The sequence below is a fragment of the Panthera uncia genome, chromosome A2 (genome assembly GCF_023721935.1).
Source record: "Panthera uncia isolate 11264 chromosome A2, Puncia_PCG_1.0, whole genome shotgun sequence".
Classification (NCBI taxonomy): domain Eukaryota; kingdom Metazoa; phylum Chordata; class Mammalia; order Carnivora; family Felidae; genus Panthera; species Panthera uncia.
The window spans coordinates 28,777,700-28,793,718 of NC_064816.1; the positions used below are offsets into that span (position 1 = coordinate 28,777,700).

Here is a 16,019-nt window from a genome sequence, read left to right on the forward strand (position 1 = left end):
TTTTTTTTTTTTTTTTTAATTTTTAGCATTGGTGTTATATACCCCTCACTGCAAATGATCAGGTGTGGTGCAAAAGGCTGGGTCGGTTAAAATCCTGACTGGATTCCTTTACTAAATTATGGGAAAAGAAGCCTCACTTGCTGGTACTCTGGCTGCAGTTTTTATTAAGTGCCTAAACTAGCGATAGAAAGAATCTGGAGGGGTGCTGAGTGTCTGTTTTAGTAGTAAAGGAACTATGAGATTATTGGGCTTGACACTGTTGGATGGAAGCTCCGGGTAAGGACTATCATTTATCAGATGGTCATGGTATACAGTTGTGCATATTGGGCACCGCACAACTCAACAGGCACCATTCACATTTTTGTCTGTGTGCAAAGTGACTAAGGAAGTGCACAATCTGCATGGATGAATGTGCTTGCTTTGTTCTTATAGAATCTGGAGGTGTAGTAGGGCCTCACACCCTTTGGAGAACCCCTGTTCCTAACAGTGATTAAGAAGACACTAGAGAAGGTGGTTCTGCCACAAGGTACGGACAAATTCCAGAGGTATGAATTACATTACCTTCTCACATATCTCTCAGTCTACCTCCCATGCTCTCTAGGGATGATATTCCTATTAGCTCCCATGCTTACCTAGGGATGATATTACCCATATTTTAACCCTTAGAATTTTCCTTTGGATTCTCCATTTAATACAAGTTCCCTATGTCAACTAGGGTGTTGACGTACATCAAGCTCCTGTGCACTCAATTAAATCTTCCTGCTGATGCCTAATGACTAGCACTCTAATTTTCTTGCTAAATGAATCTTACCCACAGAGGAAAATCTAATCAAGAGCCCCTGCATATTTCCATGAGGAGACACTCATTGCCTCTTCAGCAGCCTCCATTGGTGGTCTTTTTTTTTTTTTAATCAGTACCTGGTTTCCATTTAATTTTACTCCCGAATTCCTTCCTCTTTCCTACCCTAGTGAGGAAAAAATGAGGCTAATCACAAATGAAGCAGTGATTTCTTGATCTGGGAAGATGACAGAACATAAACACTGAAAGGTAGGTGAAATGACTTCAGAAGAAATTGAGATTCTTTGGAAATAAAACCAGCATTTTCCAAATACCACTGAATTTAGATACACGTTCTATGAGGTTGATTTGGATGGTGATTACAATTAGAAATTTTCTCCCCTGATGTGCACATAATTCTATTTCAGAGAAACATGATAGGATGTGTTGTTTCTAAATTTATTAAAATGGAGCCTGTCAGGCAGGGTGAAAGGAAGGATTCCATCACAGAGTGTTTCTTTAAAACAAAGTAAATAAATATTGGGTATGCTTGATCTCAAATCATGACTAAACCAGAGAAGGAGATGTTGCCTTCTCTCTTTATTGATCTCAGATAAACCTAAGTGTCACAAATGTTAGAGAAAACAAGAAGAGAGTGGGGAAGATGGTGGTGGTTACGTTCAGGAGGGCTGTCCCTTACCCCAATGTCCTTCCTCAACTTCGTCCTCCTTCTTTCAGGGTTTTCTGTATGGAAACCCATAGTGATGGTGTGATTATCCATAATGTTCCATGGATAATACATCTTTCTTTAAGAAACCATTGGTACTGGACAGGAATTCCTTGGAGCACCTGATGGATAGTGTTTCTCATCCAAAAAGAGTTTTTGTTTGTTTTTGCCATAAGCAACGGTGTTACAAGAACACAGAAATGGACATGGCAGTGGAATCTATTAGGAAAGAAAATTCACCTCTCTTTAGCTGTGTAGCTGTAAAATCATTTGAATCATATGCATATTTTGCTTAAGAGTGACAGGGAGAGATTATGTAGAACCACTGCCTTGAAGGCCAAGTTTCTGCTGTGGGCTTTTGCACCTGCTTTCCTGTTTGCTGGGAAGGTATTTTTGAGCTGACTTCCTATCATTTGGGCTTCAGTTCAGATCATCTCTCTCCACCCAGTCACCACTGCATTATATTCTCTTTGTATTTTTCAATGTCTGCAACTATCTTATTTATTTTTTTGATTTGTGTGCTGGGATGCAGGTATCCTGAGAGCAGGGACCTCGTCTGCCTTCCTCATTTGTATGTCTCCTGGCCTGGATGTTTGTCTCTGTGAACTAGACTGAGTAGGTTCCGTGCTAAAGTAAGGAATCATCATGATGATTGCTGAAAATGACTTGTACCTGAGTAATCCCTGAATGACTTGATATTCCGGGTATGGCACAACTCTCTATAGTTGATGTTTGTAACTAAAATGAATTACTTTATTTGGTGCTTTGTATTTCCAGTGTTTCCATTGCCTTTGTTTTAATAAACGTCTCCAAGTGCATGCTGGATTTCACCTTGCCTCATGTATAAGAAGTGTTGGGAGAGGAAAAAAAAATCTCCTAGGTAGCAAAAAGTTATGGCAAAAGGGCAAGATGTTAAAATGGATACAGAGGTAAGAGGAAAAGGAACTGGAAAATGAACCAGCAACATTTAAAGAAACAGCTTCATTGCTGGGTCCTGGTGTATTTGCTCAGAATGGGATTTTAGGTACCATTTTTTTTTTTTTGTTTTTTCCACTGCATGTGATAATGTCATCATTTATTTTTAAATGGTTCTAAGTTGCAGCTTTAAATTTACTTCAAATCAAGCCCTATTTTAAAATTACTTTTAATAGGAAGAAATGAGTCAAGGACGTACATAACCTACTATATTTGAAGGACTCAAACAAATACAAGCCTGGCTGTGAATTCCAAACTCTCACCAAAACAAAGAGATAAAAATACACCTAAAATATATTTTCCTCTGTTTAGTCCTTGGGGGGAAATGTCAAGTATTGCACTTTAAAATTACTTTCATCTAACATTTTAGTTCCAACTTTTTCCCCCTGAATTAATCTTATTTTTTTCCCCCCAGCAAACATAATTTTATGAATCCTTAACATTAAAGCAACTAGATTTTCTAATTCAACTTTGGAAAATTTGCTTTCCTCTACAGAGCTATTTTTAACAAATGGCATATTTACTTACAAAATTGGGAGATGGGGGCGTCCAGCTGAGGCACGTTCCCTCCCTTAGCGTTGAGTTTCTGGACTTGGGTCGGGGGCACTGGCTTATGTGACTGCCCAGTGGCCCGATACATGGCTTGGACCCACAAGATCCGATCTTGTTCGTCATCACTTGCAAATATCACGGTGTCTCCTTCTTTGACTGCATTAAAGAAGGCTCGGCCACCCTCTAACCCTGGAATAAAAGGGAATAAACACTACTAAGCTGAGCCACCATGTTCTGGGAAGAACCATGCCCGAGAAAGGCCATTTCTACTGCTTTTCCTTGGGCCAGAGAAGGGAGGAGCGGTTTATTGGACTCTAAGATGGGAAGTCTGATACCCACTTGGCCACAGAGTGAAGCCATAATGTTAAAGAGACATTCTGAGACTGGCTCTTGTCTCTGTCTTTGTCTTCCTAGGGACAGAAGTGTCAAGCAGGCTGCCTACTGGTTGAGTAGATATCTGCCTATAAACATACTATTATTTTTCTTATCTTTGGAAACTACTATTCTTTTCTTATCTTTGGAAACCACCACCACCACCACCACCACCACCACCACCACCACCACCAAAAAACCATCTCTTGACCCCACCTCTCCCTTCGGTTACTCCAATTATTCTCTTCACAACATAAGGGGAATCTGTACCCTGAGTTCTTTTTCTTTTTCTTTTTTTCTTTTTTCTTTTAAATTTACATCCAAGTTAGTTAGCATATGGTGCAACAATGATTTCAGGAGTAGATTCCTTGATGCCCCTTACCTGTTTAGCCCATCCTCCCCGACACACCCCCTCCAGCAATCCTCTGTTTGTTCTCTATATTTAAGAGTCTCTTATGTTTTGTCCCCCTCCCTGTTTTTATATTATTCTTGCTTCCCTTCCCTTGTGTTCATCTGTTTTGTATCTTAAAGTCCTCATATGAGTGAAGTCACATGATATTTGTCTTTCTCTGACTGACTAATTTCGTTAGCATAATATCCTCTAGTTCCATCCAGGTAGTTGCAAATGGCAAGATTTCATTCTTTTTGATTGCCGAGTAATACTCCATTGTATATATATACCACATCTTCTTTATCCATTCATCTGTCAATGGACATTTAGGCTCTTTCCATACTTTGGCTATTGTTGATAGTGCTGCTATAAACACTGGGGTGCATGTGCCCCTTTGAAACAGCATACCTGTATCCCTTGGGTAAATACCTAGTAGTGCAATTGCTGGGTCTTAGGGTAGTTCTATTTTTAATTTTTTGAGGAACCTCCATACTGTTTTCCAGAGTGGCTGCACCAGCTTGCATTCCCACCAACAATGCAAAAGAGATCCTCTTTCTCCGCATCCTTGCCAACATCTGTTGTTGCCTGAGTTGTTAATGTTAGCCATACTGACCGTGGGTTCTTAAATTGCAGCCCACATGTGAATCCTGTGGGCATCTTGTTAGAAGGCAGCTTCTGGTTTGGTAGGTCTGGGGCAGGAACCTGAGATCCTGTATTCCTAACAAGCTCCCAGAGGATGGATGGTGTTGATCTGAGGACCACACCATCAGTAACAAAAGTCTTTCTCCTCCCATTCAGCTTTAAAGCTTCTCCAATAAGGCTGCTGCCCCCATGGAAACTTGTCAAGGTCACCAATGACTTCCACATCACTGAATCCAAAGATCAGTTCAGAGTCTACATTTTATTCTATCCATCGACATATCAGCCACACTTGACACTCTGTTCTCTTTGAAACGCTTTCTCCACTTGGTTCCAAGTCTCCCAATTTCTTCCTCCCTCCCTGACTGCTGCTTGTCAGTCTTGTTTGCTGGCTTCTCTTCCTCCTCCTGACTGGTGAATGGTGTAGCATCCTGGTTGAGTCCTTGGACCTCTACTCCTCTTCCTCAATGATGCCTTCCAGTCTTAACACCATGAATATGCTCATGGTCCCTACATTTCTATCTTCACCCTGGACCGCTCCTGTGAACTGCAGACCTGGACATCTAATGGTTTTCTTGACTTCTTCACATGGATATCTGATAGACACTAGACACCCCAAGCTTATCATATGCAACAGTGAACTCCTGGTCTTTCTCCCAAACTCTTCTCCATCTCAGTAAAGCTGAGCTCCCCCCTCTAGCTGTTCAAGCCCTCAACCTTGGGATCCTTTCTGACTCCTCATTTTCTCGCACTACCCACTTCCAATGGAATTCTGATGGCTCCGCCTTCAGAACATTATACCAAAATCTGACCCCTTCCCCCACCTCCAGGGCTTTCACTCTGGATCTAGTCATGCTCATCTCTCACCTGGGCTATTTTAATAGCTTCCCACCTTATCTGCCCTGCCTCATCCTCACTCCCTATAGTCGATTCTCAATGGCAGCCAGAGTAATCAGTTTAGCGAGAGTCGAGTCATGTCACTCCTCTGCTCAAAACCAGCCAGTTGCTCCTCATTTTGCTCAAAGGAAAAGTCTAGGTTCTGACAAGGCCTTCAAGGGTCCATGAACTGACCCACCACTACGTCTACCCTTGTGTCCTCCTCCTCCTCCTCTTTCCTTAGTGCAGACATGCACGTTCTTCCCAGGAGCCACACTTGATCTCTTGCTGTTCCTGGAACACTCCAGGTATGTTCTCACCTTGAGACTTTTGCACTTGCTCCTTCCTGTGCCTAGAACATGTTTCCTCAAGATATCTGCATGATTCACATCATCACCTCCTTCATATCTTTGCTCAAACATCACATTCTTGTTGAGTCCCTCCTTGACCTTTACCCCTCAGTCACCATCTCTCTTACCTTGCTTATTGCCTTCCAGCAAGCTATGTAATTTACTTAACTTTATAAGGACAGGGAGTTTTTGTCTGTTTCGTTCACTGCTGTATCCCTAGTACCTAGAACAGCGCATGGCATAGCGTAGGTATCTAGCAAATACTTATTGAGTGAATGAATGCTCTACAGACCCATCTTTTTCCACAGGCTCTTCTCAAGGTTAAAATTCAGAGAGAGAGGTGGGTGGAAGCCTCTTTGGGCTCAGACCAAAGCTACATCGTGTCTGTCAACATAGTCCAGAAGACTGCGTATGCCAGTCACTGGCTGGAAATAAAGCTTCATATTTTCATCATCCTTCAAACTCTCAGTTTAATATGGAGAGGAGAATGAACGGGAATATTTGGGAAGAGCATCCCCAAGTTTCCAACAAGGCCCAGTCACTACCCTGTTTGACATTTGCCATTGGAAAAGATTTCTGGTGACATTAAGACTTCTCCGTTGTGTTGATAACGTTAATTCGGATGTCTATTCCGCAACAGTGGGTGTGTGTTGGGGAGTTCTGCACTTAGAATTGCCAGGGTCTCTAGAACCATAAGCAGCTACTTCTTTATATGGAGAGTCTAGTGCTACAGCACTTTGAACAAAAGCTTTTTTGTAGTTATGATTATGAGAGAGTATTTTGCCTAATTCCTTATGGAGGGTTTTTAAATGGGTGATTTGGATAGGATGATATACAGTTAGCAAGCTGGGAAAACTTGATGAAATGAATGGATGGCATGATAAGAAGGAAAATCTGGAAGGGAAAGAAAGAAGAGTTCTGAGGGATGCCCGAAGCCCTGAAAAATGAACACTAAGGAGGTAAAAGAAAGAGTGAGTCAACAGACCTTCTGTAGCCCAGCCTCATGGTAACTTTTGGGATAAGCCACTTTGATACTGCCAGTGAATGCCAGGCTAGGCATCACCGGCGGGTACTTTCTCTGCTCCAACCTCCACCCTCCAGGGTGTTGGATCCCCACCCTCCTGGGCTTGGGAGGCTGTGTTCCTGGAGCCACCATCAAAACATCAGTTCATGGAGTTGCTTTGGACCGTGGAGAGGTAGAGGTAGAAAGATACTAAGAAGTTTTCGGATGTTTATTTAATCCTCTCAATGGTCTTCCTATGAAGGAAGCCTTATTATTCCCATTTTATAAATGAGGAAACGGTCACAGAGAAGGCCATAACTAGTCCATGAACACAAAATAGGGCTGTAAGTATCCGCGCTGGGCTTCTCCCCCCACCGTCTGGCTCCAGAGCTAACAATCGTAACCCTTGTGCTATACTCCTGCAAAGCTGAATAGCGTGGCCTGACGCACAGCAAAAGCTCTCTGAGAATTAGTTGTTAACAACAGAATGAAGCCTCATCGTGCACAGAGTGGGACCCAAGGAGAAATCTCTAAAGCAGCAGAAGCCGTGGCAATGACAGCAGCGGAGAGCAGCAGAGCCTTTCCAGAAGGCATGGGAGACCAAGGGCACACCAACGACAGTGAGGAGGGAGCAGAGCAACCCAGCTGAAAGGATACCAAGGGAGGAGAAAGCAAAGTGAACATCGACACATGCTCCAAGACAGCAGAGTTTTAGATCAGGCAGAGCAATTCCCGGGGACGGAATCTGTGGGACGTGCCGTATGGAAGTGCATGGGCACTTCACATGGAGCACAGCCCCACAGGTATGGACCTGTCAAGAACGAGAAAACACGTCTGGGAAAGGACAGAGGCAGCCCAGGCAGGGAATAGTGGCCAGTTCCCTGCAGGGTGGAAGGGGAGCTGCTGTTCCAACAAACTGCTTGGATGGACATGGTCTATTTACTTATTTACTAAGAGTTTATTAATTCATTTTTGAGACGGAGAAAGAGAGAGAGAGAGAGAGAGAGAGAGAGAGAGAGAGAATCTCAAGTAGGCTCCACACCATCAGCACAGAGCCCGAGGCGGGGCTCGAACTCACAAATGGTGAGACCATGACCTGAGCCAAAACCAAGAGTCAGGAGCTTGACTGACTGAGCCCCCCAGGAGCCCTGACATAGTCTATTCCTAACGGCAAAGTTGTCTAAGGCTTGATGTGCTTGTTTAAATTGTGCCGTTGAATTATTCGGAATGTCCTTTTATTTAGACGTAATTACTTAATCTCATAGAACTTGAGAGATCACTGTATACTCTCCAAACCATACCCAGGGAGAGTTGAAGTGAAGCATTTTCCATTTTTAGGTAAAGATGAGCACCCTGTATGTAAAATTCACACACAATGATTTACTAATTCCCCAAATTAACATTTCAAAGATACTAAACAGGTAGAGTTGACGGGGCACACAGGCTTGTGTCTAGGTGCCCATTTCAATCAGAGGCTGGTGCAAAGGCAAGGACATGCACACTTAGGACGCTATCTGCCCCATAAACAACCTCTACCTGTTGGCTCCACTCGTGCCCTGCATAAAGCCAAGAGCAGGAGAAAGAGGAAGTCCTCAGATGTCCTTCCCCATTTGCACGCTCACCTGTCGGGGGCAGTTGAGATTTTCAAATCTCTGAGGACAGGGGCTAAATTGTGCATGACTCCCTCTCTAGCTGGCAAGCGTGACCGTACATAGGGATCCTTCTACAGTGCTTACTTAACTATGAGGATTCTGCCTTCCGCCCCTCTGGTTCATAGGTTAGGAGTGGGGCCCAGGAACTTCTACTTTTAACAAGCACTCTTTAAGCAGTTCTGAGTTAGACTTCTTCTGACAATTGGGAGCCTTTAAATCTCCATTTTCAGTCACACATCACTTTGGAAATACATAGGACTTCGTACACGGAAGAGCAGAAAAGAAGTGGCTTCCTATTCTCAAGAACATAATCCGTTTACACCTTTGGTGGAGGAATTTATAAATGATATCCCGTGGGATCAATGTGGAAAAAAGAAAAGAGGCTTTTAGCATATATGTGCGCGGCTAACTTTTGCATGTGTACAGAACAGCTTTCTCTCCGCTCCTGCCCTCCCCAGTGTAGGAAGAGAATTCTGCTTCCCTGGGCTAAAATAACAATCCGAGCTTTGCTCTAGCGGTATGCATCGCTGTGTTTTCCTGCAAGTGCCAAAGAATGACGTGGGCTAGACCCTGAGTTCCAGCTCTTTTTCTCTCTTTTCAAAATGGGAAAGACGATCCTGGTCCTGTCTCTTTGGTGGGATTGTGTAAGGTCCAAATGCAACCGTGTGGGAGAAAGGAGCAGTGAACCGGCACAGAAGGAATTACTGTCAGAAGAAGATGCTAGTGTATTTCCTTCTCAGGTGGGGCCCTTTCGCCTCCCGCTGGAAAACGCAGGTCTCTGGAAAGTTGGAATCTATTTTTCTCAAGGGAACGCGATGGTTTGAGAAGAATGCAGACTATCACAGAACCCGTGAGGTTGGTTTCTTAACGCAGGAGCCACATCCTTTCAGTGAGATGCGTGCAACTGTTTCAAACCCGTAGTCTCCATTCACTAGGAAGGCTTTCCAGGCGGAAACATTCGCCTTCCGTGGTCAGCTCCCTATCACGCTCTGGCCCGAGGCAAATTACCAAGGCGGGAGGTGGGCGTTGGTCCAAATTACTCAGGGTGGCGATTCTGAAGGTGCTCATTTTCCGAGGCGGGCTGGGCCTTCCCCCGCCGCACCTTTTCAGGTTAACATCCTATCTTTTCTCAAACTCTGTTTTTCTTTTATGTGTATTTTGTTGCATGTGGAAGAGCAATATGGGAGTAGAAAAAAAGGTTTTGGGCCAAATAAAGCAGTATGGTTGGAAATGTTTCCCTTGTGCAGATTTGGCATAAAAATAAACTTCTCTGGGAGAGGGCTGTTGGTGCTTGTTGTTCATTAATATGCTGAAATGATTTCGCACCCCCCCCCATTTTGAAGGTTCTTTGAGGCTGATTTTTATTCATTTTTTTCCCCCCGGGAAAAAGATAAAATGGGGGGGGAAGAGGTGTGAGGGGGCAGGATGTAGAACTTATGAGAAATACTACCATTTGTGTGGTTCTTTTAGTTACATAAGGCTAGGAGCTTGGGTGTCTCTGCTGGGGGACTGGTGTCTTCTTAGGAAAGAAGGGCTTTCTTTTCAAGTGCCATCAGCTACCCCTGAATTGTAGTTACCAGACAGAGATATACAGGACGGGTTCCCTTAGATGTGGAGACGCAGACCCTGCCAGGCCCACACATCACTGGTGAAAAACAACACACACTGACATACACACACATAGTCCTGAGGGCACCGATAGGACTCCCCGTTCAGTCATGTCCTTTGTAGCATTCTAGGTGGAGTGCATGTTTCCCATGCCACAGCTATGGAAAAGAAAAATGCATTAGGTTTTCTGTTTGCTTTTATGAAGATCCATTGGGTAAAACCAAAGCCCTTGATTGAGACGGCGTTCACTTAACCGGGATGGAAACTCCATAAGATCAGGGCCTGTGGCTGTCCTGGTCATGTGTAAGACCTAGTAAGTCGGCTTAGTGCCCGGCACAGAGGACGTGCCCGGGAAATGTGAGTTGACCCGTGACTGGTGTCAGGGGAGAGTTCTGTGGGTGCAGAGCCTGGAGGGTGGGTGGGTACCTGGCTGGGGGTCGGTGTAGTCCACAGTGTAGCCATCCAGCTGTAGAAGTTCCTGAGGCTCCGCTTTTTTCTCCCGATAACTGCACATAGCAAACGTGTATTGACTGACCTGGGAAGGAAGAGCAGATCGTCAGGTTGTTACCCCGGTCCCTGAAGAAACCCTCTCCCGTCAACCATGTCCTTGTCCCTGAGGCCCTGTACTTCGTAGCTGGGTTCAGGTTGAGGTTTGCTACCCGCTGGCTGTGTGAGTTAGAGCAAGTTACTCAGACTCCCTGGTCCTTTGTTACCCCACGTGTAGACTGGGATATAATGTGAGGACCTACCTCCCCACTGGCTTATTGTGAGAGCTGAATGAGTTCACACGTGGAACGGACTTAGAATTTATTCCTGACACCAAGTGCTTGATAAAAGTTAGAAGTTATTATTGATGTTTGTTATTTTAATGGGCTAAGCCACATGCAAATTGCCATTTCTGTAGCTCAAAACTGGTCAAATAGTGGAAATTTTATAGGTTTTACCTAATGTAACCTTGGCCCTGGCTGAGACTGCCCCGTTCGTACAGGCCTTTTGGTCAGCAGTTAGGGACCAGACGCTCGTTTGCTAATGCCCCAACTATTTCTTGTTACCATTTTATTTTTTGCAAGCCAATTCTCAGAGTCAAGACACACATTTTTGTTTCCCCCCTCCCGTCTCCCACGGAAGGAGGGCTTCTGGTTGCTTTGCAAAGTCCTCCCTACATCTCAGACAAGCGCAGAAGTGACATGCTGTCACAAGCAATGAGCCCTTGATCACTAGGTGCCAGTCACAGTAGAGCCAGCCTCGGTCCCTGATGGCAGGGCCGCTGTCCCTGGGCAGCCCTCACCAGTGACACGGGCATCTATGCCAATGCCGGGCAAGGGCTCCACAGCTGCAGGCCGGCCTTCAGGACCCTGTCGCCATGGTGTGTGCAGACCCAGCACGGAAACTTAGCAATTCTGCATCGGGCTCATTTGCAAGGTGCCTGTGGGAGAGCAAGCACCCCTCAGGGTTTGGGCTAAAAGCTTGTGGGCCTATTTACCATCCACAATGTCAAACGTCTTGGAGAAGGAGTGCCACATCCCTTATCTCTTAGTTCCCTTTATTAAGAGAGACATTTTCTAAGTGAACTTTGATCCCTGCTGGGGACATTTTTAGCCTCCTCCATGGTGAGATCTTTTTTTTTTTTTTTTTTTTTTTTTTAATGGCAATTAGAAATTGGTGCTCTCCAGCCCTGTACCCATCCATCACCCATCTCCCACATCCTCTGGGGCCTGAAGGTCCTAATGGCAGATAAAGGACTGTGACTGGTTTATCTACTGCTGCCCTCTGTTGGTTCCTAGTGAAAACTTTCTTCACAATGCATATATATATGGTTTGCAGAACCTGTTCCTTATATGGTAAGGCCTTGAGGGACTTCAAGGAAAACAGAAGGCCAGATCACTAAGAGTATTTTCATAAGTGGACGTTCATTATTCTTTGCAATAAGCACAATAACCAATAGCATCTCTTCTCCTAAAAAGGAGGGCTAAGAGTGCAAGTGTGGGGGTCACATTGGCCAAGGGGTCCATCCCAGCTCCAATAAGCTTCACCTACCTAAGTCTCAGCGTCCTCGTCCGTATTTTACTTGCATCTTACTGTTGCTGGGGGGATTAACTGAGCAATAAAGATCTTTACATACTATGTGTGACAATCACATAACAAATGCTCAATCTATAAATTTAAATAAGCAGCTTTCTTGCATTTACTGCTACCATTCTAGTATAGAGTAGTTGAGTAGGTATTATTGCCTCCTAGGTTATAAATCCATTGAAGGTAAGCCTAGGGAGCCAAACGTCTCGGTTATATTTGCCTCCTTATAAACAAAGTCTACCATATAAAGGGCATTTGCTGATCGAGTCTGATTGGTTCTAAAAAGTCAAGTATGTATAATCTAATAAAGATATTTGGGGGGGTGGTTCCAAATTTCCATGTTATCCTAAGCACAGCACCAGACCTTTCCAACTCATTGCTTGTCTGAATAAATGATCTCCCGGGTCCCCAGCATGAGAGTGACCATACATATTGCCTGAACGGTTTCACGGTGATTTTTACCTGTCTCTGGCAACACAAGAGATGATGTAGTTTGTTAACGTGATTATCAGCCAGAGCGTCGCAAACGCTAACTTGAGATCAGAAAAATATCACAACAGAAGGGCGTCACTTCAAGAGTCATGCATTTACTATTGCTACACACCTTGGGTTTTTGATTTCCCTGTTCTATTTCAGGTGCCTGCTTCCTGGAGCGCTGTGCTCTGCTGCCCTCTTCTGGTAATACTGCAGAAGTTGTCCTGACAAACTTCAAGCTAATAGAAACTAGAATCGGTTTATTAGAAGCATTTTAATTGGGAATTTGGTGACTTACTTTAGGAAGTAAAGGCAGGAAGAAGAAATTCCAATTTTTGCAAATGTGAGGGGGCACCTCAGTTTTTCTAGCGTGTTGGAAGGGTGGGGGAATAGCAAAAGGTTTGGGAATGTTTTGCTTTTTTTTTTTTAAGCTTCTACAAGACATCACTAAGTGAAAGGCATTGCCAATGAAATGTTTCTCTGCCTCAGTAAAATTCTCTTTAAACTGAATTTTGATAAGAAGTTAATGAGATGGTGAACACTCGTGTAATGATGGCACAGAAAGACCTAGAATGTCACAAGTCAGAGAGTTGGCCACCCCTGCCACAGCGGCTGGCCCAGAACAACAGAAAACAGAGACCCAATGATCGGAAATGACCCGCAGACATCTGAAAGTGCCCTTTGGAGAGAAAGGCTACAGGACTGCAGTGTTTACATCTTTGGAATTTTCACCTGGTGCATACCTTCATATGGAATCGTGGGACCAGATGGGCTGTTGGGACTTCTGAGGGTACAGCCTTCAAGGTTTGTTTATAGGCGGCCGGACCTCCAATTTACACAGCCACCCTCAGCGTATTTTCAGGCACTATTTAAACTAGGAAATGGTTTATTAACAGCATTTCTTAAAGAGTGGGCTGAGGCCACTTTCATTAGAGCATGTGTATGGGAGGGTGGGGTATCAGTTATAAATATGTATATTCTTTAAGACAGAACAACAGAATCTCAGGTCAGGCTGGGTCTCAGGGATTGATATTTTTCATAACTGCTCTAGATATTTCTTAAAGCACACTGAAGCTTGAGAACCATTGTTTTAATATACAGGAACTGTCCAGAAACTTTCAGTCCCTGACTTTCAGGTATATTTAACAACTAGCACTCAGATGCGAGATGAAAGGGTCAGTGCTTTCTTTTCCTCGGACTCTCCCTTCTCCTTCACCCCATTATCCCTTGAAGACTTAAGTCCTTGCACATACGACTAAAGATAGAATACATTTTGTCTAGCCACCCCCCCCCCTTCTTGCCTTTACCATCATTTCTTATGAATGCCTCAGCTGTTATTTTTACTGAACCCCGGTCAGTCGCCCTTGCCCAAAGCTCACATACATCCATTTTAGAAAAGAGTTCTTTATTTATGGTAGATTCATTCATTCATTTAACAAATCCTTAGGTAATACGTTTGGTGCTAGGAATATATAGATGTATTAAACTAGATATGACTTCTGCTCTCTTGCCTAGTGTGAAGGCAGACATTAATCACATTACCTCAGAAATGTGTAACTTTAATGGGGACAAGTATTTTAAAAGGAGATATATGGTACTATAAGAGCTTAGGAATTTGGTCTAGTTGGGTGGCCACGGAAAGTTTTCATGAGGAAGCACTGACTGATGGAGCCAAGATCTGAAGATGTAGAAATTTTTATGATATGAAGAATAGAATTCCTGGGACCAACGACCATTTTTATTTTATTTTTAAAAGATGCTCAACTTAAAATTTTTTTTATTTTTTAAACAAAAGTTTACTCATTTTTGAGAGAGAGAGAGAGAAAGAGAAGAGAGAGAGAGAGAGAGAGAGAGAGAGAGAGAGAATGGGGGAGGGGCAGAGAAAGAGGGAGAAAGAGAGACTCCCAAGCAGGCTCTGCTGTCAGCCCAGAGCTGGAGGCGAGGCTTGAACCCACAAACCAAACCCCGAGATCATGACCTGAGCCAAAATCAAGAGTCAGAGCTCACCTGACTGAGCCACCCAGGTGCCTCCAAAAAATATTTATTTTTAAGTAATCTCTATGCCCAATTTGGGGTTCAAACTAACAACCTCAATATCAAGCAGACTGAGCCAGCCAGGCGCCTCAGGATCATTTTTAACGTGACTTGGTTGTAAATGAAGGGTCACAGAGTCTAAATCCTAGACTCCTGATTGACGTTAACATGAAGGCCACCTGGTGGAGTAGAGGGAGAATAGGTTTTGGAGCTATACAGACCTGGACGTGATGCTCAGATCTGCTATTTTCTAGGTGTGTGTGACCTGGGGTAATTCAGTTAACTCTGCTGGGACTCAGTTTCATTTTCATTAAATGGAGCCAATGATAACAACCGTTGAACGTTTCTTATGTTTGAATACAGAGCGTTAATTTCTCTGGTAGCTGAATGCTGATTTTACTAGACGAAATCACCATCTTTCCCACTTTCAGTCTATTATATAGCTCCTGTAGGGGTATTTGCCCCTCTAGCCAGAGGTAGGGTGGGTGGGACATACGGCCCGACCTAGCCAATCAGCATCACATCTCCCTGGCTACAGTGATTGGTAGGGAGATGAGCACATGACCACAAGGGCCAATAAAAGCTCAATGAACTACTGAGAAGAAAACTTTCTTTCTTCTGGGGCTGCCAAACTGGTGTAAATCCTGACCTTTCCCAGTATTCTGCAGGGAGAGAATGTTGTTTGAGGGTGATACCTGCTCATCAGAAAACACAATCAAGAGATGGTAATGATAGAGGCTCAAAGCAGTGATGGCTTTGCCTGAGCCCTGGACCTAGCCTTGCCAGAAGAGTCTTTATTCAATTGCTAATTTAATTAACTAACCAATACAATTCTTCCCACTTTAAAACTTAAGCTAGTTTGGGTTGGTGTCATTTGCAACCAGAATATAAATACATATGTTCCTTAAGGCAACTGTAAATTTGAGTGGGAAAAATGGACAGAGAGTTAAAAATCACTCAACTACTTATAGGTCTTACAATTCATTAAAAAAAAATTTTTTTTAATGTTTATTTATTTTTAAGAAAGAGACAGAGTGCGAGTGGGGGAGAGGCAGAGAGAGGGGGAGACACACAATCTGAAACAGGCTCCAGGCTCCGAACTGTCAGCACAGAGCCTGACCTGGTGCTTAAACTTGTGAACCGTGAGGTCATGACCTGAGCTGAAGTCAGACGCTCAACAGACTGAGCCACCCAGGAGCCCCAGTCTTACAATTCATTTGTGGGGTTGACTTATTTAATATGGTTTCCTGAGCTACAACTACTATATTCCAAGGCACTTTACATTATCGGACAATATTTTATCCTTTTCAGATTTAGTGATTTTTCTGAAAGCTAGAGCAGAGTTTTTAGTTTTTATATTATACATAGGGAATCAGCAATAGGGTAGCACTGGTTCTGTCTGATGCAAGGTAATTTAATTCTAGAACATTGTATAGGCATAAATCTCTTGGGGACTGGTCCCATCAAGTGCTTGGAATCATGGAAAGTATTTGGAGTCAGAAGACCTGTGTTAGG

At 43.7% G+C, this 16,019-nt stretch overlaps 1 protein-coding gene across 13 annotated transcripts in view; it reads right to left on the reverse strand.

Moving 5' to 3' along the window:
* Nucleotides 1-16,019, reverse strand: part of CADPS (calcium dependent secretion activator) — a 477,475-nt gene that overhangs the window by 152,517 nt on the left and 308,939 nt on the right. For all 13 annotated transcript variants that reach the window (XM_049642654.1, XM_049642655.1, XM_049642657.1 and 10 more), the window contains 2 exons: nt 10,350-10,458; nt 3,009-3,221 (listed from right to left, as the gene is read on the reverse strand). In XM_049642654.1, the coding sequence (XP_049498611.1) occupies nt 3,009-3,221; nt 10,350-10,458 (322 nt within the window). The remainder of the gene's footprint in view (nt 1-3,008; nt 3,222-10,349; nt 10,459-16,019) is intronic.